This window comes from Microtus oregoni, unplaced genomic scaffold, assembly GCF_018167655.1.
Source record: "Microtus oregoni isolate MIOR12 unplaced genomic scaffold, Mior012 000020F_ref0000438, whole genome shotgun sequence".
Classification (NCBI taxonomy): Eukaryota; Metazoa; Chordata; class Mammalia; order Rodentia; family Cricetidae; genus Microtus; species Microtus oregoni.
In genome coordinates, this window is record NW_024543079.1 from 2,116,491 (window position 1) to 2,140,363 (window position 23,873).

General features: G+C 50.8%; 2 protein-coding genes across 3 annotated transcripts in view; one reads left to right on the plus strand and one right to left on the minus strand.

Annotated features, from left to right (window-relative positions):
- The window catches only part of Ripor3 (RIPOR family member 3), a 66,049-nt gene extending 65,000 nt beyond the window's left edge, over positions 1–1,049 (plus strand). For both annotated transcript variants that reach the window (XM_041670575.1, XM_041670576.1), the window contains exon 22: positions 216–1,049. In XM_041670575.1, the coding sequence (XP_041526509.1) occupies positions 216–310 (95 nt within the window). In that variant the 3' untranslated portion in view covers positions 311–1,049. The remainder of the gene's footprint in view (positions 1–215) is intronic.
- Positions 1,050–1,865: 816 nt separating this feature from the next.
- Positions 1,866–23,873, minus strand: part of Ptpn1 (protein tyrosine phosphatase non-receptor type 1) — a 47,585-nt gene continuing 25,577 nt past the window's right edge. Inside the window, exons 2-9 of the mRNA XM_041670527.1 lie at positions 18,506–18,596; positions 15,953–16,053; positions 14,108–14,206; positions 9,650–9,787; positions 6,933–7,142; positions 6,461–6,622; positions 5,586–5,806; positions 1,866–4,788 (exon numbers count right to left, since the gene is read on the minus strand). Of these exons, the coding sequence (XP_041526461.1) occupies positions 4,575–4,788; positions 5,586–5,806; positions 6,461–6,622; positions 6,933–7,142; positions 9,650–9,787; positions 14,108–14,206; positions 15,953–16,053; positions 18,506–18,596 (1,236 nt within the window). The 3' untranslated portion in view covers positions 1,866–4,574. The remainder of the gene's footprint in view (positions 4,789–5,585; positions 5,807–6,460; positions 6,623–6,932; positions 7,143–9,649; positions 9,788–14,107; positions 14,207–15,952; positions 16,054–18,505; positions 18,597–23,873) is intronic.

Sequence of the window (23,873 nt, forward strand, 5' to 3'; positions counted from 1 at the left end):
TTTATGGTCCTTGGCAAGCGGTGGGCAGAGGCAAAGTCAGGCCAGTGCTCAGGAGACCTCCGGCATAGAAGGCTGTTTCAGGTGTGGATGGTTCAGTCAACAGTAGGGGCAAGGGACCCCCACCGACTACTGTCCTGCCCCTCTAGAGACACCAAGACCTGGAAGCAGAACACCGAGGTGGTGACGAGCTGGTGATGGATGTCTTTGTGTTCCAGGTGAGGAGGGCCGCTTAGCTTTTGAGAAGATGGAAAAGCTCCAGTCAGAACAAGAACTCTACCAGGAAGCAGATTTTGAAATTACAATTTTCTAAGCTGTGACCACCAAGTTCCAATCCAGCACCTTTCTTCCTTGACACTTCCCGGCTTCCATAGGGCGAGTTTTGAACTGAGCACCCCAGGCACTCCCTCACAAGTGTGAGCTGGGTCAGCACCCAGCCCAAGGGCACAGTGCTGTACTCCCAGAGCAGGAAGAAGGGGTATGTGGGACCTCCAAGGATGTGGCCTACCCCAAATGCTGTTTTTGCTTGTCTTGCCTTCCTGGGGTGCAGTGTCAGGGGCAGCTGGTGCTGGCTGAGGATCAAGAGTTCAAGACAGACATGCATGGAATGCGAGCTCCCTGCACACCCTGTGACAGCTAGCCAGTGGTCAGGCCCACCTCTGATGCATGCCAACCTGCTGCCCGTTAGATGAATTGCTTCAGAAGCCAGAGATGAGGTGAGGTTTTCATTGAGGTGACTACGGAGGCACACGATGGGTTTCCTACTTGAGTGAGTAAAACACTTGAAACTGGGCATCTGAGATGTCCATGAGGGGCCGAGTGGCTCTCAGGGCTGACTTAGACAACCCCATTTAGTTAGGTGGACCATGTGTGCTGACTTATCTTGGTATTTATTTGTCTCATTCATGTTCATTCTCTAAAATCTCAATTAAAACCTCTGTAGTGTATGGTTTACCGTACTGCCCACATAGATAAGGTTGTGTCTGTACAGCCAGGCGGGAGAGGGTGGCAGAAACCACAGGACTCTGTAGAACCCATCGGGGATCCTTGCTACACTTGATTCCCACGTTCATGGCAGACTGCCCTCCTCTGGGGACACTTTGAGAATACCCCAGGCCTTTGCAAGCCTTTACCTGACGGGGTCTGTCCCATACCTGAAGCTTTCCGCTGGGACAGTGGGCACAGCACTTCCATGGTTCTGGGGTGCCAGGATCATAGCGGGGACCACTTACTGCACAAGAAATTGTGAAACTGAGAGGTACAGAGCTCTGCTTTTTCTTTTTTTGGGGGGCGGGGGAGGCGGTGAGACAGTTTCTCTGTGTAGCCCTGGCTGTTCTGGAATTTGCTCTGTAGATCAGGCTGGCCTTGAACACACAGATCTCTCTGCCTCTTGTGGTGGCTTTAAAGGTAGGGCTGTGCTTTCTACCACATCTGTCACTCGCAAAGTCTGAACTGAAACAGTCACTTGGGGACCCTATATGCTGAGTCTTGTACACGAACTTTTGGGTCTCATTTCAATCTCTGTCATGTACACATCAAATGTGGCATTATGGATGTCCTGAGATGGGATGACCATGGTGTGTGACAGGCAGCTGGCCGAGGTGTGGTGTGGAGCCTGAAACAGGGACTCCAGTGATGCCTGTGGGCCTTGTTCAAGTACTGCAATGTGTGCCAAAGGGCGGGTTCCTGAAAGAACAGTGTGGAGGTCCTGAGTGAAGGCAGGCTGGCCAGCCACTAGCACTCGCAACCCAGAGCACGCTAACCCTGCAGGGCAGACATCTACCTCATGCGGTTAGGGACGAATAGATGGCTGCCCATCCTGACTCAGGTCTGTCAGGTAAAGAAACAGGAAACATCTCACATCTATGTTCTTTAAAAACATTTATTGTTGCAACTAAAATGAAGACCCATTAGTGATTCGGCAAGTTGGAAATGGTGCAGTCCGACAGTTTTGTGAGGTCACAGAAGACCCTGAGACACCCCCACCGGGGCATGTACCACCCCACACACCTGCAAAGGTACTATATCGGAAAACTTTTTTGTTGTTACTGGTTTTTATTTTGTAAAAATGGTTTATTCTATGGCCATCCAAAAAAAAAAAAAAAAAAAAAAAAGAAGAACGACCTGCTGAGTAAATATTGGTTTAAGGCATACAGCAGCTTGCTACCTCCAACACAGGCAACGGGGTGGAGCGCGCCCGTTCTCCAGGACATCCACCTAGAAGGCTACTGTACATACCCCACTACTACAGGTACAGTCCACTGCCAACTGCTCCCAGCCTGGACCCTGGCTGTGCCACCTCCCCAGGCTCTGTGGGCAAGGCCACCACCATTCCCACCAGTGGCTGTGCTGGCTTCTCTGGGTGAAAGGCAAAATGTGAAATGCTGGCAAGAGGCAGTTTGGATTTCCAGCTGCCTTCGCTTCTTATTGTAAAAAAGCCACCCAATGTGGAGGTCTTGGTGTCCCTCACAGGAAGAGTCATGAGCACCATCATCAGTCTCTACCAGGCTCAAGAATGACACGCCTCTGGGCAAGGTGACCCGGGCCAGTGATGTCACCCAGGCTGTTCCCTTGCTTCCAATCTTGGCCTGCTCCAGAAGAGCGTGAACTTGGAATGGAGGGACTGATTCCAGAGGTGGAAGGGCCCTGGGAATGAGGTGTGACCGTGGAATGTCTGAGGTGCGGTGGGGCTTGGCAGGGCAGGCCAGCGAGCCTGGGGTGTCCTGCAGGAGCGAGGCAGTATCGCACTGGACAGAACTGCTTCCACAGAGAGGCAGTTACTCAACCATGGCCACATCTGGTCACAGTATGCAGAGGTGGCTGGACATGGGCTGCTATTGAGTGGGCATCAAAATTCCCCATGTCAAGAACATGGTACCACCAGGGCAGGAGCCTTCATGTTTTCGAACTCTCAGGGGAAGTGGAGATTGGGAACGGGATCTACAAGGTCATGGGGAGAAAGCCCAGGTCTCATTCTCGCACATCACATCAGTAGCCACAGGGCCTTTACACATGCCCACACTGTCCCATGTTCCTGAAGCTCAATAGCTCCCAATGTCCTACAGCCCCGGCTCCTGGCCCTAGCTCTGGCTGTACAGTGGCTCCCGTCAGTCTCAAGCCCAGGACTCATCTGATATTGTACTTGACAGAGCCCTAGGTGCCAGGCTGACACCTTACATCATCAGCTCAAGGGCGTGCTCACGCAGTGAGGACGCCTTTGGGAAAGGTGAATAAATAAAGAGCGGGGTGGTTTCTAGGGAGGTGTGGGGCCTCATGCTGCCTGAGCCAGTGCTCTGCTCTGCTGTTCCCTTGCACTCCTCACCATCGTGGGCTTGGGACTCCAGGAAGGAGAAAGCAGAAAGGGAGATACATGGCTGAAGGAGGTGGTGGCTCTGTGTGAACAAGCCTCCCTGGCAGCTTGCTCGGCTGGCTAGTGGCTCTCCTTCCCCGGCATGGCCACTTGGCCTGCGGCCAAGAGGCTGGAGGGCAAGCTGTGCTGCTGGGTAGCAACCCCATGAAAGCGCGTGCCTTGGATGCTCCAGAACGCGCGCCTCCCCACAGCCTGGCCACTATAGCACTGGAGGCAGCCATGGCAAGCTCGGTGGTGTTTTATGAGTCCTGACTCTGAAAAGCACCACTAAGGAAAAAGTCTTGCAAAAATCAGCTGATGCCTTCAAGAATGATCACCGGCACAGGACTGAATGTTTCAGAGGTTGGTAACAGTCCTGGGAGGTGGCTTCCATGACACCAAGGCTCCTTCCTCCGCCTGTCAGTCATGCTTGCACCTCAGCAGTGTGGGTTCTACCACAATGGTGCTTACTTTCCAAATGAAATGGAAACCGCAGGGTGAGTGCTGGCAGCCACCTAAGATGAACTTGACCCTGAGGCAGGGCCCCAGGGAAACTCACTTATAGGGATGGGATGTTGAGGATATCAGCAAGATGGCTGTCACAAGGAGGGGAAGGGTGCAGGTGAGTTTGGAAATGCAGCGGGGACACCTGAGCAAAGCAGAACCGGGCTTGCTGTTTAGAGGCAGCCTGTGCTGCTCTCCTCACAACAGGGCGGCTCCAGGACACCTGGCAGCTCAGAGTACATAGCGGGGGTGCCCAAGCCAGCAGGAGCTTTACATCCTGACCATTTGGGAAATCGATGTAAATCATGAATCTAATCACACGCAAAAGGGCACAAGAGAATCTCATGAGTGCCTAGCGTTTTTTTTTCCCCAGAAATAACAAAAACCTGCCTTTATAAATGTTAAAAACAACAATGTGTTGTAATTTTTTTTCCAAAAACAAATGAACAGAGAGAGAAAGGGGAGGAGTGAGGTGAGAGCGAGTGAGTGAGAGTATTTGGCATTTCCTCTACTTCTCCTCAACAGGTGAAGGCCCTGAGATTAGACTGTTCTTGGGACCATGGGGCTCCTGCCAAGCCCAGTGCACTGATGCCCCTCCTGGGGCTGGCCCTTCCAGTTCCACCACAGGCTTGCGAGCTGTTCCCAACAGTGGGTCAGACGCCGCAGACCGAATCCTAAGCTGGGCAGCAGAAGTGCCCAGCACACTCGCGCTCACAGCAGTCCGTCAGTGAAAGCACACCCGGTAGCAGAGGTACGCACCAGTCGCCAGGGCCGTGGCCATGCACACGTTGACCAGGAGGGGCTTCCAGTGAGTTGGCCAGTGTGCCTTTTGTTCCTCGTCCGTTGGGGATAGCTCTTCCTTGGTGGGAGCAGATGCCTGGGCGCCCTGAAGACCTCCAGCCACCACTCGTTTTCTAACTTCAGTGTCTTGACTCACGCTGGGGAGAGGGGAAGAGGCAGGTTATTCACCTCGAGAAGATGGACAAGGGCGTTACCACGAAGGAGGAATTCTGGAGAAGCAAGCCATTCATGCTGCACTGGGTGGGAAGGTCAGCACAGACAGCAGCCTGTTTGTCTTCTAGCTCTTGGGGACCTTGGGCAATACCCATGGCCAGGGCTGGGCTTCATTCAAGTCACCTGCAGCCCACCAATGTATGTGCTTTATCAGAAATGGAAACTCCTAGCTGTAGCCAAAGATGAGCTCAGGTCCATATCCCAGTTACAGGGGAAACATGGCTTCCTTAGTCCTGGTACACTGGTAGCTCTGTATCTTCTATGACCAAGGATGCTAGAATGAGTGCAGCCAGCCACGCCTCTCTACACTGTGTTCAGAGCTCTGGGTGGGTCCTACTGTGAGAGCCAGACTGTGTGTGCCACACCTCCAAACTGCCCTCTAGGAAAGAGACAGTTGCCCCAGGAGCTGGCTCACGTGCTACTTCCTACAGGCGCACACTTTCTTTATCCTCCCTACTCCACCACACACTGCTATGCACACGCCCCTTCTCCAAGTGGAGAGTCTTGCAGCACAGGTCTACTATCTATCAGCTCAGTGCTTCGGTTACCAGTGGGTGCTCAACCACGGTGAGCAAGCAAGTTGCAACACCTGCCCAGTTTAAACTGAGCAGATCAGACAAGCACCACAAGGTGGCACTGGAATCCCATTATAACCTGTCACTGCATAGGGACACCCAGGGGCAATGGGCACTTTCTGCCAGGATAGAGGCCCCTCCATCACCTGCTCATGCTATGCACAGCACTTAAGGGGTCTCTGCATTCCTCTCTGGCCAGGCTGTCTTCGTTCTCACAGGTCTCCTCGCTCATCCACTGGTGGTTGGAGAAGAGTTCCTTGCATTTCCCATTGTGAGGCTCCAGGATACGTTTGGGTGGCCGGGGAGGTGGGGGGACATGCTCGGGTGGGGGCTCCAGGTCCTCATGAGAGAGCTCCTTCCACTGATCCTGGGAGAACAGTGACAGAAGCCCATGAGTGCTTGTTCTGGGTCTCCCCAGGTGAGCAGCCAACAGCTCAGCAGTAGCTCTGGGGGGTCTTGGTTCTAGGCAATTATCTGGGAGGTAAATCTGTTCTTTCTGAGGTGGGGTCTCAGGTGGCCAGGCAGGCCTTGGACTCCTGCCATCCTGCCTCCATTTCCAAAGAGCTGGGACAGTCTTTAGGGAACCAAGCCTGCTCTTCTGCTGAGGGCTCTGCAGGGCACCTGGCAGGCAGAAGGGCGGCCCACTTAGTGACTCTAGCAATGGCACATGCAAAAGGGAGTCCTCAACAGAGTTGGACCTTTTATTTATTTATTTATTTATTATGTATACAGTGTTGTCTGTCTGTCTGTATGCTTGTTGGCCAGAAGAGGACACTAGATTTCACTACAGATGGCTGTGAGCCACCATGTGGTTGCTGGGAATTGAACTCAGGACCTCTGGAAGAGCAGTCAGTGCTCTTAACCTCTGAGCCATCTCTCCAGCCCCAGAGTTGGATCTTTTACACCTGGAGTTACTTTCAAAGATAAGTCTTGATGTATGTGCACAGGTTGCATGGTCTATCCTCAGCTATAATCTGAGCCCCAACACCAACACACGTGTGCTAAGCAGAACAGCACTGACCTGCACTGAGGAGTCACCCATGATAAACTTTGCACCCTCGATCACAGCCAAGTAGGAGAAGCGCAGTTGGTCGGCCGTCTGGATGAGCCCCATGCGAAACCTGCGCATCTCCAGAAGCACTTTTTTAATATCCACAGAAGAGGGGTCTTTCCTCTTGTCCATCTGCAAGGCAAGAAGACTGGGTCAGTCAGAGGAAAGTCACAGAGGGCTGGTAAAGGACTCAAGAAAATGGGAGAAAAATGCAGCAAACTGGGACCCTCTAAACATGAGCTATGGGGATTCTGGGATGGCTGGCTGCCGTGACAACTGGGAGTGCTCTGGGAACAAAGCTAGAAGGGACCGAGCCACTGCCATGGAAACTGGCGAAGGCAAAGGCTACAAGAGAGCATCCCCCAAGAAGAGTGTCTGTGGATAGCGACAGGGTGGGCTCAACGACGCTCCCTTTCTTCCTGGGCTTGCACAGCCTCCTCACCAGCAAGAGGCAGGTATCAGCCAGACAGAAGGTCCCCGACCTGCCGATGCCAGCGCTGCAGTGCACCACAATGGGGCCATGCTCCGGATTGAGGGAGCCCGACTCTCGGACTTTGAAAAGGAAATTGAGGAAGGAGGCAGGTGACTCGGGAACTCCAAAGTCAGGCCATGTGGTGTAGTGGAAATGCAGGATCTCCCGGGCCTCCTGGGTCTAAAAGAGAGACTTGCGGTTAGGCTGGGCACATTGTTTGCACAGACCCCATGTGAGCACCAAGTGACTTCCTGGCTAGCCTTCTTCTTAGGTAGTGGACAATCCTCTTATCTTTCTGTCCCTTCCATACCCATGCACAGGTGGCCACAACTGTTTTAGCCTGTAAGTCACCACTGGCACCCTAAATTTCAGGAAGAGCTCCTGTGGGGGGGCATTGGCACCCTAAATCTCATCTCAGGAAGGGCTCCTGTGAGTGTGTGTGTGTGTGGGGGGGGGGCTGGCACCAAGTCTGGATCGCTCAGGGGGACCTCTGGGATGGGTCAGGCAACTGTTACTTTGGAAGAAACTGTGATAATTCAAGTCTCCAAAGACAGATTGCCATACAGTACACAAGCCAGCATTCCAGTGGCAACTGCCTATGGGTTTGCCACACACTCATTCACCTTAGGGACCATACCCACTTGTAGAACTGTCCCATGGTGCCCTGCAGTTGAGCAAAAAGAATGGCCTGCAGCACTGCTTCCACTCTGCCCTTTCCTAGATGATCCAGTAATTTTTACAAATATTTGGGGGTGAGGGGTGCCACATGTCACATGCACATCTGGAGGTCAGAAAACAACTTGCAGGTCACTGGCAAATGCCTTTGTACACTGAGCTATCTCACCTGCTCCACAGTCCAGCATTCTTTTTTAAACAGAGACAGGGTATCTCTGTCTAGTCCTGGCATTCACTCTGTAGATCAGGCTGGCCTTGAACTCAGAGATCCGCCTGCCTCTGCCTCCCTAAGCACCACTTCCCAATTTATGTTCAGTATTCTTAAAGGAGGCCACTGAAGGCAAGACCCCAGGGGGCAGGGCCCCAGAATTACAGAGGGCTACAGCCTGTGAGAGGAAAGGAGCAGCTACAGACGCCCAGGCTAGGCTTGGTGATACCAAGGTGCCATCTGTCTGCAAAGTACAGGAGGTCCCTGCTGTGGTACAAACACATGAAAGACATGGCCAACCCTCAGTGTGGCTATAGACACAGGGTGGTGTGCACAGCTGGGGTCCATTTAAACCCTGCAGCGGCTCTGCCTACTGCCCTGCAAAAGCAAACACCACCTGTACTGGGTGCAGAGACGGAGGAGTTTCAAATATGTTTTAAAAAACTGGTTTAGAAGAAAGAATGCAAAAAGTCTTCTTTCCATCACTACAAAGAGCACAGGGCTCCTCATCTGCCACCTTCCTCCAGCCTGTCCATCCCTCCAAATGGATTCTGTTCTAGGTTCCAGAAAAGTCCTAATATTGAAGCCCTTGAGCTGGCCTTGTGCCTGGAATCCTAGCACTCAGGAGACAAGGCTGGTGGACTGTAAATGTGAAGCCAGAATGGACTACTAGTGAGACCTGAGACCTGTCCTGCTACAAGGAAACCACCCCAAAGCAGCAAGCCTAGACAAAGCCTCAGCGCTCCTGCCCTGTCTTTGCTGCCGACAGACACACTTCTGCTTGCTCTGAACTGTCTCCCTCAACAAGCAGATATTTCCCAGAGGTTATCAGAGGTCACTCTTAAAAAACCAGGCTGGCAAATACTGGAGAGCACTGGACAGGGTCTACCACACCCCCACCCATCAGTGACACTCCAGAGCTTCCCTGACCTCACCCCACACTCCAGGCTCCTCTGTTAGGCCACTACAGGGCCTCACACCTCTCTAGACTCCAGCAACCTGAGCTAAGTTCTGGACTTGGGTCTCACCACCAGCAGGGAGTCAAGAGAAGTCTAAGGATCTGTGACTGTCACTCTGCAGCAGACCCCAACAAGCCATTACCCCACCTCCCCTCTGCTCTCTGGACCCTATGTACCTATTGACCTCTCACCCAAGACCTCCTAGGACCCTCGCAAGCCCACGTCTGAAAGAAACTAGAAAAAGCAAAGACATGGGGAGATGTCCCTCGGACCCACTCAGCAATTAGGCAAAGTGGCCAGCAGTGGCTCCACCATGCCTGGGACTCACATGGCCTCCTCAGTCACATCTCTGTACGAAAGAGCTTCTACTGTTCCTAACTCCAGGCTCTTGCCATGTCCCTGAACCTCCTTTTGTTGGCAAGCCTACCTAAGACCTGGTGAGAAAGTCTCAGCTACAGGAGACCTGGGCAGTGAGGTGAGCCCTCCTTAAGGCAGACCAGACAAAAGGTGCAAACTTGCTGTCATTTCTCCTGCAAGCACAGCTTTAGCCCTCCAGTTCCAAAGGCAGAGCAGACTACTCTCAGGTAAGAAGCTGCCTTTTTCCCTTAGAACTGTGTTAACTGGTGCAAAGATGAGAGAGCGTTGTAGGAGGTGCTTGTATCTTGTCCTTTGTTGGTGCCTGGGCACAGGCTCATAGAGCAGCAAGACCCGCTCACATGGTGTAGGGCCACACTGTGTACAGGGCTCACAATTCCTGGGAACACTCCAGCTGGAACCAGCACCTGAGGACTAAGGACAAAAGCAAGCAAACAATTTCTAGAAGACTTCACACACGCCATACTCACAGCCAGGTTTTCCAGCTCCAGCTGTCGCACTGTGTAATATGACTTGACATCTTCAGATACCAGTGTCAATTTCAGATGTGTGTCCTCAAAGACCATCTCTTTTTCTTCTTTCTGTGGCCAATACTGGGCACATTTTAACTGGGGGAAACAACACTAGATTACCCTGAGTGGCTGCTACATGAGACAGGAGACTTGGAGGGCGGTCTGCTAACTATGAGAACTCAGAGGCCGGAGTCTCCCAGGTAAAACAGTTCCTACCCTGACCTGTAAGGCTCACACTTCCCACCTAGCAACAGCAGCACAGTACAGAGGATCCTGGTCCTTGTTGTGATGTGAAACCACACCACACAACTGTGCCCTTCACAGATGTCTTCAGTAGCATCTCAATATGACCAGAGCCCCAAAAAGAAACTCACAGCAACAGGACAGAGGGTTGGAGCCTCATCAGGCTGAGAGGCTGCAGTCAGCCAGCTAGAGGTGGGAGGACAACTTGCAAGGTGCAGCTCACCAGTTCATTCTAGTCTGGTTCAGTTCAGAAGGTACAACTGTCCTGACCCTTTATTCTGCTACCTTCAGAAACCACTTGATCTTCATTCAAATGCTGATAATTACAGCTTTTGATGAACTCAAAAGATTTGGTCTGGCATTTAGGAAAGGAGACGGGGCTGGATCTCCATCTCACAGACCCCATGAAGTAAGTTCAGATGCTCCGATGGTCCTGCGGCAGACAGCTGTTCTGGCTCTCCAAGGCAGGACTGAGAGGGTGCCCAGGCAGAGGAGACCCCAGAGACCTTGAACCTCCTCAAGGAATGCAGTAAGCTGCTCTTTGGTACAGAACACACAGAGCTCACACGCCTGGCCTGTTCCAGGGCTGGCCTAGTCTGCTGGGAGATGTTCCCTCTCTCGGGGTGGGTGGATGGGGGAGAGTATGGAGGGGAGACACTGGGAATAAAGATGACCTGGGGGGGGGGGGATTGCTCAGGCTAGCCAAGCAAAGACAGAGGTCAAAGAGGCTCTTTGGAGAGAAGGTCCTGATGGTTGACAGGGTAGTATCTCAGAGGAAAGCAGGAGACAAGACAAGGAGGCAGAGCACAGTGGGACTGGGACCTGGGGCTGGGAAGAGCCAAAGCTGAACAGAACTGAAGACCTGTGGGTCCTGTTCTTCTAGGGCCCAGTGCTGCCCTCCCCCCAAACCAAAGCAAAAAGTTGAGAAAGCAGTATAGGAATTAAGGGTCTACAACGCCAACAAGGGAAGGAGAGAGCTCGGTTTCAAGGTCTGGCCTGCTCAACTCATGACCCATCCCACCTTTAAAGACCAACTGGAGAGATGAGCCCCTCAGCTAGGGCCACCCTGTCAGCATAAGCAGATCATAACACAAAGGCTAGGTGCTAGTGAACTGTGCACAGAGAGACTTGAATGAGTCATTTGTTCCCAAATTCAGATCCCAGGCCACTATGCTAGGGTGGGTACTCACCATGATCAGGGAGAACGCCAAGGGGCTGTCAGTACAGAAGAGGTGGTGGATGTCCTCACCTTAGAAGCAAGGCAGGCAGACTCTAACTTTTACTTCTAGAAACCCAGAACAAGCCTGACAGATCTCTACTTAAGCAAAATCTACAATTTCAGAGGCATTTTGGCACACAGCCAAATGTCCATCAACTAACATTTAATTACGTTTCTATAGGACCACACTCAGTCATTTCCCATAAAAATTTCTGCTTTTAAACACACAACAAAACAGCACACCATCCCTACTTCCAGTTAGCTGGTGGCATGCCTTCACACGCTGCCTTGAGCAGAAGCCTGACTTTTCCTGGAATGTGAGCAGGCCATCGCTGGAACTGACACCAAGGCCCTCTGGCCAGCCCCATCTAGGAGGGCTGCAATGCCAGTATGCTGGCACCCCAAGTTTATAGTCCTCTCCACCATGAAGCCTGAAGCTCATGCAAGTCCTTACAAAACCAAGAGCCAGACAGTCTGGGGAAGAAACTATGACAGTCACTGCTGTCTTCCTGACAGGGTGGCCTGTTTTCATCCCCAAAGGATGTAAGCCAAGAAGCCTGGGCTACCAAGTGCCTGAACCCCAACTCTGGCTCTCACAGGGTTTTACGAGACAAACAGGCTGTGTTTTGGAATACAAATTACATTCACCTAACCCTCTCCTACTGTATAAATATCAGTCCTGCGCTTACACACAGCACACACCATGTGGCCACATCTAAGCTAAGTTTCAACTAAGTTCTTGAACTAACAAGAACTCTGGCCCCTGGTAGACCCAGGCTAATGCACACTGTCTATGGCATAGCTGGTTTCATAAGCACCTGGTCCATGTACTGAAGGCAGGAGGTCTGAGAGGAAACAGTATAGAGTCTACATGCAGCTCAGGCCTCTGCGACCCAGCTCTGCGGATGGGGATGGCTGGAAGCAGGTGAGGGGAGCAGCACATCTACCATCCTGGATTCTACCCATCCCTGGGACTGCTGATGTGCATCCCAGAGCACACTGCTCCCTCGGCCCTAAGTGGAGCAGAATAGTTCTAAAGGACCACTGACAAGCTGCCATGGGATACAGCAACCAGAGGACCGGCTGTGCTTCCGATGGCTAACACAGGAATCCTGGGGAAGGTGGTCATGGTGGCTCTACTTATGATAAACCCAGGGTACTGAAAGCCAGACCTGGTGGCAGTTATCCAACAACAGAGCAGACCTTAGAATGTGACAACAGCTGCTCTAATGCAAACTTCTAACTACAAGGGGCCACCAGGACCCCTAGCAACACACATTTACATGTATAAGCATGTGTACAAGCATGTGTACCCTTACACACGTGCACAGTAAATCCTGCCATGTCTGACTTTTTAAAAAAGATTTAATATTTTATTTACTTTTTATGTGTATGGATGCTTTGCCTGTACATATGTCTGTGTTCCATGTGTTTGCTTGGTATCTACTGAGGTCAGAAGAGGCTGCTGGATACCCTGGAACTTTTATTACAGGCGGTTGTGAGCTACTCTGTGGGTGCTGGAATAGAATCTGAGTCCTCTGCAAGAGCAGTAAGCAGTCTTAGCCACTGAATCATTTCTCCAGCCCCCCATATCTAATGATTTTGTGATAATGGGTTGATTTAAAATTCCGCCCTCTGGTTTTGTCAACTGACCACACTTGGCATCTGTTATTAGGATCTATAAAAACAGGAGGTGGAAGCCAGACAACAGTATGGAGTCAAGCAGCCTCAAGGAAGCTAGCATGAGTGACTGGGACCCTTAGGCTCTGTGGGTGCGTGCCACTTGCTGGTGATGCGTGCCCTCACTCTGTGCACTTGGTTCTACCCTCGGGTGTGACTGCTGTCTTCGGAGGGGATGGAAGGATTCTTTGGCAGCCTCATGCTCTTGAGAGTTTGAAGCTAGAGCAGCAGTGAGCAGTACCCCAGCTGAGCAACAGACAGCACAGAGCCTGTGCCTGGAAAGACCTTGGGACATTCTGTTCCTGTTCTCTGCTCCTGGCTATTGCTCCAGTTGGTCCCAACAATTCTCAGTTCATCTTTTCCAGGGACCTCAACCTCTGGAGCTGGAAAGTCTCTAAGTGACAACCATGTCCAGGGAGGAAAGAAAGGAAGCTGGTTCTGCCCCGTGCTGATCTTGGGTAGCACTCAAAATCAGACTTCAGTGCCCATCACAGAAATGGGAAGAGAGAAGGGACAGGAGGTCTGGTTGTTTGATGAAGACTTCAGTGCCCATCACAGAAATGGGAAGAGAGACGGGACAAGAGGTCTGGTTGTTTGATGACGCCTAGATCTGAGACACAGTGTCATTGTGACTCAGACCCTTGGACCAAAGGGCAGGGTAACAAACAAACCTGAGACCTGTCTAGGCTATGGTTTGGGGAATGAGAGACAGGTCTAGGTAACAGGTCCAGCCACTCAGGGTCTGCAGGCTGCATCATTGACTGCCCTTAGAGGTGAGCATGCAGTGAGACCCAAGTGACACAGGCCATTCTGGAAGTGTGAGACAGAAGGCACAGAGCCTGAGGAGGGGTGTTCCCAGAGTTTCGAGAACTCACAATGCTACGTGTCCTGGAGACAACTCACCAGCAGATGCTATGGTGGCCCATCAAATCTAGAAGCCAGCGTTCCACAGTTCTGCGGAGCCACCTCTGCCATCAAGAGGCATAGTCTTGCCAGTCAAAAAGGTGGGCTTGGTATTCACTACATAGGCAGTACCAAGAAAGCAGAGCCAGTGAGGCAGAGCGTCTGCCTCAGGCACCACAACGCCTGGCCTGCTGCTTCTCTCTCTCGTCATACCTGCCTTGCTCGTAACAAACGTGTATCTATGTAATATTTATGTTTTTAAAGTAAAAAGGTGTCACGTAAAGGAGTTTGAAAATAGGAACTCAGGGAAATGAAAGCTTTATGGACTGCACACATAGACCGCAGCAGCAAGGGGCATGGGGTGAACTTACCGAGCCTTTCTCCATGATACGGTTGAGCATGACCACACCCCTGCTCTTCTGCTCCCATACCATCTCCCAGAAGTGCCCACATGTGTTTGGCAAAGGGCCCTGCAAACACACAAAATATACACTCTACAACACTGGACACACAAACACAACATGCAGTCAGCTAGGGACAATGTTTGGAGGTTCAGGCAGAATGGCTGCCAAGTCTGTCTGCTTTGTGGTCTGTCACCCAGTCCCACAGTCCATCATACGGTGAAGGTCACACCTCTGCACCTCGGCACAGAATGTCTTTTGGTCTGGGATGGTGGCTGAGGGGCTCTATTGGGCTCCTTGCCTAAAAGCATGGGGATAGAAAACAAAGCTCCTGTGTGGGTGAGAGGCGGCATGGGGCAGGGCCTCCACTGTGACCTTCTAAGGTCAGGCGATCACCCCAGTCTATGCCTGAGACCACTAATTAAAGGCAGCACTTGTTCACAGACTGCAGTGGTGCTGAGGTGAAGGACTCGCACAGCACCTACATGGAGCAGAGTCAGCCTCTCTTCTTACAGCTAGCACTGGGGAGTCTGAGCATGGACAGCCTTGAGAGCGGGACCAAGGAAAGTGACAGATGTGGGCCACAAACCATCTCAGAGGCGGCCTGAGGGGTCGAAGACCTGGGCATGACGGGTGCCTGCTGAGCACCAAGCTCGCCTAGTGCTAGTGGACAGCTCTAGAAGAATGGCAGTGTACTGGGAGCTCGCTTTAGTCCTGTGGGACAGGAAAACCCACACCAGGGCTGGCCACATCTTTGGACGGAAACCTCTTCTAGAACAGCTCTCACCTACTTTGATCCAAGCCATTACCCTGTAAATCCCAGCATGTTTTTCTTCCCTACTCCAGCACCTGGCATCTTCTCATTCTTCCCTGAGCGCTCTGTCTGCAAGTGTGAGGCAAGGACACTGACAACAGCGTCACGCAGGTGACTTTCCCTCAGGTAACAGAGCCAGCAGGTGGCAGGTGAATGTCTAGGGTACCTGATGACCACCTAGGTCCTTCAACCTCTGTACTGCACAAGGATCCAGGTTGGTCCTGCATCCACAGAGCTGAAAACAGCCCAATGACACTACACACACTGATTGGCCAGGGTGAGAGAACAGGGAGGGGACTGTATGGGACAGGGACACACCTGGGATGCTTTTGGTCAGGCAAACTGGCTTGGGACAAAAAGGGAAAAGAGTTGTGATGGATGAGTGCTGGCTCTGAGCTTCCGACTTCACTAGGATTTGATTTCCACATAGCAGGCAGAGGTCATGCTCAAATACCCTACAGCCCAGGGTATGTGATATGGAATGACCAAGGAGACTAAGATAAACAACACCAACCTGCTGGTAACAGGCTAAGACTGAAGAAAAGGATCGAGAATAAGCTTTTATCCTCTTTCCAGACATTCAGTCTTCTGGTCACACACCATAAGGTGTGTTACAGGAAGTCCATGCTTTTTCAGAAGGTAGCCCAGAGCTATGGGACTTTTAAGAGATGTCATATCCTCTAATGTGGCCCAGAGGACTACTGAATGACACTTGGGACAGAGGTGCCTGGCCAACCGCTAGCCCTCTTAGTTGCTGCCACAAGCACTCAATGCCGAGGTCCACACTTCGGTGGTCACAAGGTCTAAGGTCTTCTCCTCACAGTGCCCAGGGCAGACGCTGTGCCCACAATGATCTGAGGGAGCACACTTTTTCTTGCTGCTTTTTGGCCAATGAGAGCCCCGAACTTCTCAAGGACATGTTGATCTCATCTGATGAGAACACAACAGCACTCTCAAGCTCTTGAGGTAACATGAAAAACACAGTCCAGACAGCCTATTACCTGGGTGAGAATATAGCTCCTCTGGGCTTCCTCCATTTTTATCAAACTGGCATTGATGTAGTCATTATCTTCCTGGTGCAATTTAATCCGACTATGATCAACTGAAAGACAAAAGCAGAGCTGGGTTAAACCTGGGGTCCAAGTGCCTACATTCTAAAGGAAGGCAGAGAGAGGGACCCACAGTCTAAAGAGCGTGCACATTGGTAGGGGCCTCCCTATTCAAGTGACACTAGTCATCTCTGAGTACCAGAAATGTCACATTCCACAGGAACAGCCATCAACCCAGACCATGCCCTCCTTGGGAAGGCAGATCCTAGGTGTCCCCCCCCCCCCCACTCTACAGATCACAGGAGAACGTTAAGGATCCCCTTCCTAATGCTCGATCCAGGTTCCCAGGGTAGAGTCGAGGCTGTAAAAGGAAGCAGTTCACCAAGAGCTGCCTAGCTTGCTGTCACATACAGATGTCTCAGGTGGCACCAACATGATGACTTGGCCCAAGTCTCAAGCACTGCAGAGAAGAGAGTATCCACCTCATGTGCAGCAGTGAGCCATGTGCAATCAAGTGATTCAAGACCCTTTGGATGGCTGGGTGGTGGTAGCGCACACCTTTAATCCCAGCGCTTGGGAGGCAGAGGCAGGCGGATCTCTGAGTTCGAGACCAGCCTGCCTGGTCTACAAGAGCTAGTTCCAGGAGAGGCTCTAAAACTACAGCAGAACCCTGTCTCGAAAAACCCTTTGGACGTTTTGATCTGAGACACTGACAAGGGGGTTTAAACTGGGCAGTGGTGGCACACATCTTTAATCCCAGCACCCAGGAGTTCAAGACCAGCCTGGTCTACACAGTAAGCTCCAGGAAAGTCAGAGTTGAATAGTGAGACCCTGTCTCAAGCAGGGGGCGATTTAATGAATAAAAGACTCTCTCACAGTAAAAGTGCACAGATGTAATTCCAGGAACAAACTCACTAGGGAAGTTCTGCGCAGGCTCCTGACAAAGCTCTGTGCTTTTGTTTCTGTTTCCTTCACTACTTTGTCACAAAGCAGTGGCTCCCAAGGGCTGCCATTCTTTCCCTGCAGCTGTCACAGGTAGGAACCTGTTCTTTCTGCTATAGCCCAGGGGAATCTGGTAGGGATGATTCAATCACATCTTTCACCTGAGCCTAGAGGGGAAGAGAGCACAGCAGCCTGCGGGTTCTAGTGGCACCGCAAGTTTCAGTCAGTCCTGGGTTGCATGAGCCTACTTCTCAATACACAAACAATAAAACCTTTGTGAGAGGCACTGATGACCTCAAGGACTCCAACAACACCAGCTGGCCTTGGGCAAACTCTTCATCTTGTTAACTTCCTTGCTGAACACAAGCTAGTAAAAAAAGAGGAGCCTGGGGGTGCGCATGGTCTGCACTCACAACGCTATGGTACCAGCAGCACTCTGAGCTGGAAAGATCTCTTTTCACTTTGAACCATCTTTCCTGCCCCAAACATGAACAGAAAATTCTTTTTTCTATGAGAGTATGTGGAGAAAGAGAGAGACAAGAATATGCTTGGGGTGCAATGCTGAGAATGATCCCATGTGCTGCAAGGGGACACTGCAGTGCTGGCCCCCATCTAGGACAGCTGGTGGATATCCCAGGGCATCCTGGCAGTGGGAGAGGGGACAGTCTGATATGGTCAGCCAGGACTCCAGAGCATCAGCAAGGGTTTCTGCTGTGTCGCTTTGTTCTCAGTCACCCTCCACCTAGGGACCTACAAGTGCGCTGCAAATGGCTCGTGTTTACTAAATGCACATCTGAGGGGCACTAGGCTTAGTGGCTTACACTGCTGCTTCACTTCCACGCACTCCTGTACGGTGAGTGTGACTCCCATAGTGACAACCAGAGCCACCAGGGTGGCCAGCCAAGAGACACAAGTTTTGTGTTCCAACCCTAGACCCACTTTATATCTCCCAGGAACTTGATTGGCAGCCATGTAGATTTGGGTAGTCACAACCCTCATTGAAGAATAATGTCTACAGACCTCAAGCGGAGTCGGTAGCCCTGGGTCCTAATGGCAGATTCAGATCCTGCATCCAGTTTTGGCTTTTCTTGCTTTCCACACTTTACACATTTGGTTATTTACTCTGAAGGTGTTTCTAGACCAGGAGCCAGGCAGAGGGGGCGGGCTCAGGCCAGTGGGCACTGCCAGTCCTAAGCAGTCAAAGTGAAGGGCCATCTGGTGGAGTGGAGTACCTGTGATCATCATTGTGGCTCATAACTGGGCTTATAAGAGCCAGGGGCACAGCTGCTGAGTCACCCCGAAGAGGCAGTGCACTAAGCCTAAGCCACTCCACTTTGGGGAGGAAAATGACTCACCACAACACAGAGCTAAAGAGAAGGGCTCTCAACCACCAGATTTCCAGAAACTGGAGCCCCAGAGTCTGCAACAGTGAAAGCGAGCTATGACACTGTGTCTCCTGTGCTTACAACAAGAGACAATGAGGTCACAACCTCTACCACACCCGGGACAGTGGCAGCTGTAACTGGGAAGTGTGATGGGGCAGTGGGAACAGTGAGTACTTACAGGGGCTGACATCCCGGTACCTGTTCCGGTTTTTGTTCTTAGGAAGTTTCGCCACTCTGCATGGGAAGTCACTGGCTTCATGTCGAATATCCTATAAAAAGGATAAAGAGTTCTCTTTTGGAATCTACACCAGGAATTTATCCAGACATGAGCTGGGCACTGGCTGAGTTAATGGAGCACCAGAGATGAGCCAGGCACTAAGGACTCATCATTCCAGACATCAAAGAGGCCTGGCAGTGTGGGCAGGCCAAACCGATGATGCTCAACTACATCCAATGTTACAGGAACAGAACACGCTGAGCAGGCCCAGGCCTGGTGGGACACAGAGGAAGAAGGCTGTGGCCTGTGAGCAGAGGCCAGAGGGCTTATGTTAGGAACAGTGAGTGGGCAGCGGGGAAGAATGGCAGATGGCTGGAGGATGTGGTGGGCAGGCTAGATCTTGAAGTGCTGGAATGTCAGGCCTGGGAGTTCCAACTAGAACCTTCTGGAAAGGAACACGTCAAAAAACACTCCACCATCCAACTGCTGTCTTTGGAGGCAAACACGCCCCTGCACGAACAGAAGCAGCTTCCTCCTGCTCATCAGACTGCACACAGGCCCACCCTGCTCTTGCTGGGATGCCGCCAGTCTCAGGGAGCAGTCGGGGGAATCTGCTTTCATTAGCAATGACAAGAGCATGTGCACTGTGAAAGTGCTACCATCATGAAACTGTACGTCTACAAAAAGTTTAAACTCTTGGGGTTGGTAGACTTTACCAGAGTGAGAAGGGGACAGGAGAAGAGGCCATAGGGACAGCAGTCTACAAGCTGGAAATCAGACAGCTCAGCAGTAGGGCAGCTCCACAGTCCCGGAGACATGCAGGGTGTAGATGGCTGTCACCTTGGAAGGAAGGGTGAAACTCCCAGTGGGGGGTGGGTGAGGCCTCCTCTGAGCAGGGCTAGATGCCACCCCAACCAACTCGCCTTCCCTCCAAGCTGCTATGCCAGCCCTCACTTCTGCAGAAATCAAAGGATGACCTTCGGGAAGAGTCAATCAGGCCTTTAGACTAGCTAAAGTGGGCTGGCGCAAAGCTAACGGCTCCAAGGCACGAGTAAGCAGTGCACACCCAAGCTCGGGCCCTGCCCTCTTTCAGATGCACACACGGGGCTGCACTAGCTTCATTTCCTTTCCTGGTGGGAGGCCTTCAGCTGATCTGACCAGACAGCAGGAAGAACCGAAGGATGCCAGCATCCGGGTGTGCCTGTTTGCTCAGGGCTCTAGCTGCCTGTCCGTGGGCCTCTACTCTCCCTCACACAGATGCCCCCGATAGCGGATCTAACAGGAAAGCAAGGGCCAGGGAAAGAGCCCTTCAGAGGACACGAACTGCAGAGTTCAGAAAGCCTGAGAACAAATACTACCAACACACTTACAACAGTAAGCTCTCCTAAGAACAGGATGCCATGATATATACTAAATAAAAATGTATTTTGTAATGTAAAACAATACAGCAAAAATGACAAACTCAGTTGAAAAGATAAGGAACTCCTCCCATCCCCCTTTCAAAGGACAGCCAAAGATAGCAGTCACCACCCCTTTTCCAACAGGTTTTCCACAGCACGAGAAATAGACCAAGAAAAGAGGGGGAAAGAAACAAAATGGAAAATGATGGCAAAGGAAACTTCCGTGGAAACTGAAGGCTGACAGACTCTTGCCAATATGACCAAGACAACGGTGTCAACAGCTTGCCTTCTCTAGCACACTAACTGTGACATCAATCTACCCGAGGAAGTGAGACCTGAATCCAGCCAACAGGGGAGTCCAACTGAGACATATGACTCTTTAGGGTCTAGATGACAGTCAAGCACGGCAGGTCTGCAGACCCAAGTGCAGGCCTCTGGCCCGCAGCTGGATGCCTCCATGAAAACCTGGAACCGAGAGTCTGAACAGCTCACAAAGCTAGCATTAAACCACTCGGGCACAATAGGCCCAAATGCCAGTTGTGGTGGCCACACACACCTGTAATGCCAGCACTTAGGGGCTGAGGCAAGACTGCTGTTGAGATCAACCTGAGCTATAGAGTGAGATCCCCTCTCAAAGAATCAGAAAGATAGTAAGTACTAAGTTTAATCTCAGCACTCTGGGGGCAGAGGCGAGTGGGCGAACTGTTGTGAACTACTTGAGGCCAGCCTAGTCTATATAATGAAACCTGTCTCAAAACAAAACAAACAACAAAAAATAAGCAGAACAATAGTTTTGTATTTTGGGAAGTTCATTTCCACCAGTACTTAAGTGTCTTGTACATCCAATTGGTCAGAAATTCCAATTTTGATGAACAGTTGACACGCCCTAACTTGAAACACCTACTTCTTTTGGAAACAAATAGGCATAAAAGCCAGTCTGACCACACAGAAATACTTCCATGTTGCACCAAGCAAAGTGGAACAGCAGTGCTGGTTTTACCCATTCGTCTTGTGCCACACAGCAGATGTGTGCTTCTGGCTCCATGGTAGAATGCATTATTTGCTTACAACTATCTGCCATGAGGAAGAGCAGGGGAGTCTGCCTGAAAGTGTCAGGAATCTGTTAAAAGAGTGAAGTCCTCACCTCTAACCCCAGGCCGGAGTCAAGGCAGGCCCTCAACATAACCTGCTGACTGACTGAAAGGACGGTGCTAATGCTGTAAATGGACAGCTTTTGACTCCATACCAGCATGCTTCCCGGCACAGGGTGGAAATGCCCCAGAGGGAGCATGCATCCGAGAACACCCCATCAAACCCATCTTAGCTGCCACAGAATGAAGCTCCTGGGGCTTGGTTTGGTTTCTGCAATTGTCATACACAGCCTCCTGATAAGATAGTACCATACTAGCTACTAACACAGGGAGTAAAAACAGAGAAGCTGGGTGAGCCAGTACACACCTGAAATCCCAACACTTGCAAGCTGAGGCAGGAGGATAGAGGGTTCAAAGACAGCTTGGGCTGTCCCAAAATGAAAGAAAGAAAGAAAGAAAGAAAGAAAGGAAAGAAAGAAAGAAAGAAAAAGAAATTTCTTCAGTGGTATAGCAACTGGCAAGATGCTTATTCTAGTAAGTGACCCCCCACTCAAGCTCATGCAAGCAACACTAAACTCAAGGAACAACAAAACCAAAACCAAAAGACAAAACAACACCCCAAAACATGGAAGAAGGGACTTGTTGGGAAGACAGGTGAGTAGGAGGCGGAGAGGGATTTGAAGGCAGCTCTGAGGGGTGAAAAGTATGTCAAGAAATTAAAAAAACGAACACAAACTACCCATATTTCAGCAGGAAGGGTTATTTATTAAGTGTCCCGACAGGTGCCATGTGTCTAACAGAGGGAAGCCACCAACAGCACCTGTGACCTATTAGAACTCCAGAGACAACCAAGTCTCTGTCACTGGTCAATCTAGGCTTTTCTCTGAATGGCTGTCTGATCTGAGGTGCTGGGGGAAGCCATAGTTTCTCAGAAATAGTCAGATGAGAGACTGAAGGAAGGGCAGAAAAACCAGACAGTGGTGACTGACAGGCAAGCACTTCCTGGAACCCAGGAGCAGTCGTGGCTGAAGCAGAGAGATGGTGCTTATGTCCGGCCTGCTCACCTATGATGGGTATAAGTACCTCACAGTAACAAGTAGAGAACAGATTTTATTAACCAAGTCTCACTATAACTGAAACAGAAAATTTACGTAGAACAAAGTATAACCAAAACCCAGATTACCAGAGGTTGTCTTCTGAATGGAAAACAAAACTTATAGTCCAGGCTAGCCTCAAACTCCCTTTTAAGCAGAGGATAACCTTGAACTAATTTTCCCAGTCTCTCCCTGTCCTGGGAGGATGTACCAACACACCTGGTACACGGGGTGATGGGGATGGGGCCCAGCTCTCATGATGCTAAGCAACTCCACCAACAGCTCCACCCCCAGCCTGCTTCAGTCTTCACACACAGAAGTTAATATAACTTCCTGCAAAGACTTAAGAAATGGTGTAGTAAATGGTCACCTGCTGGGTACGCCTGAGGCCCCAGGCTTGATTCCCAGTAACACACACACACACACACACACACACACACACACACACTTTTAATATATTTCTACCTTATTTACACATTCACATAACAAATATGCAAGAGGTAATGAGCTTAATGCAACTATATTTTAATACCCAACTACTGAGCTTAAACAGTAAGAGTCTCACTTAGCTATCAACACCAAGCCAGTTTTGATTTAAAAATTTCAAAGATTTATGCTAATTATGTGTGTCCTGTATGAATCCAGGTGCTCACAGAGATCAGAAGAGTATGTTAGATCCCTGTGGAGATGGACTTTTAGGTGGCTCAAGTCTCACCCCTGTGGGTGCTAGGAACCAACTGGATCCTCTGGAATTGCAGTACTCACCCTTCACCACTGAGTGATTTTAAATAAGCATATTGAATAAAAATAGATGCTAGAAAGAAAGCCTATGCCCCCAAGGCTTCCCAGAGCAAATGCAGAGAGTGAGGAAGGACAGACATGCCAGGCAGGGAAGCACAGGTTCCAGCAAGCCCTGAACCAGGGTTAGAACAAAAGGTTGTGGAAATGACATGGGAAGGCAGACCAAATTATGCTGTAGAGCTCTCCAGATAGGAACACGGGCAGCAGTGGACATTCACTAAGCTAAAAGGGAACTCTGCTGGGACTAGCAAGCAATTTCACTCTTTGAGCACCCTCTGCTCTGAGCATGAAGCGCCAGCCAGTTAATTATATTTAGAAAAACCACAGATAGTCTAGGCTGAGACACAGCAGAAATGAAAGCCCAGGCTACCCATCTGAAGTGGACCTGCTAAAGTTCCAGAAGAGGACCAGCTCTAGCAGACAAGCGATACTCCAGCCAGATACAATCTGTTCCACACAGTCCATGGTGGGCCTTAAGACCACAAAGAAGGCAGGAAATGAAGAGTCTCCTAACAGTCAAGGCTTAGGAGGCTGAAAGTGACCACAGGGGCAGGTACCCAGGCTGCAAGAGCAGCAGACCCCCCCCCCCCGTGTGTGTGTGTGTGTGTGTGTGTGTGTGTGTGTGTGAGAGAGAGAGAGAGAGAGAGAGACACAGAGAGACAGACAGAGAGAGAGAGACAGAGACACAGAGAGAGAGAGAGAGACAGAGAGACAGAAAGTGATAAAGCTGCAGAACAGCAGCAGCTTCAGAGCAGCTCCTAGAAGGAACTTCCCAGCCCTACTGCTAGGACAGCTGTTCAAAACACCAAACTCTTAAAATACCAGCGGGGACCTCTGTAACTGCTGCTGACCCCAAGCCATTTACAAGAACAGGCCACTGTACGCAATCTCATAATCTCGTTAACAATGACTCCTTGGTCCCTAAGGGCTGTAGTTTCAGCAC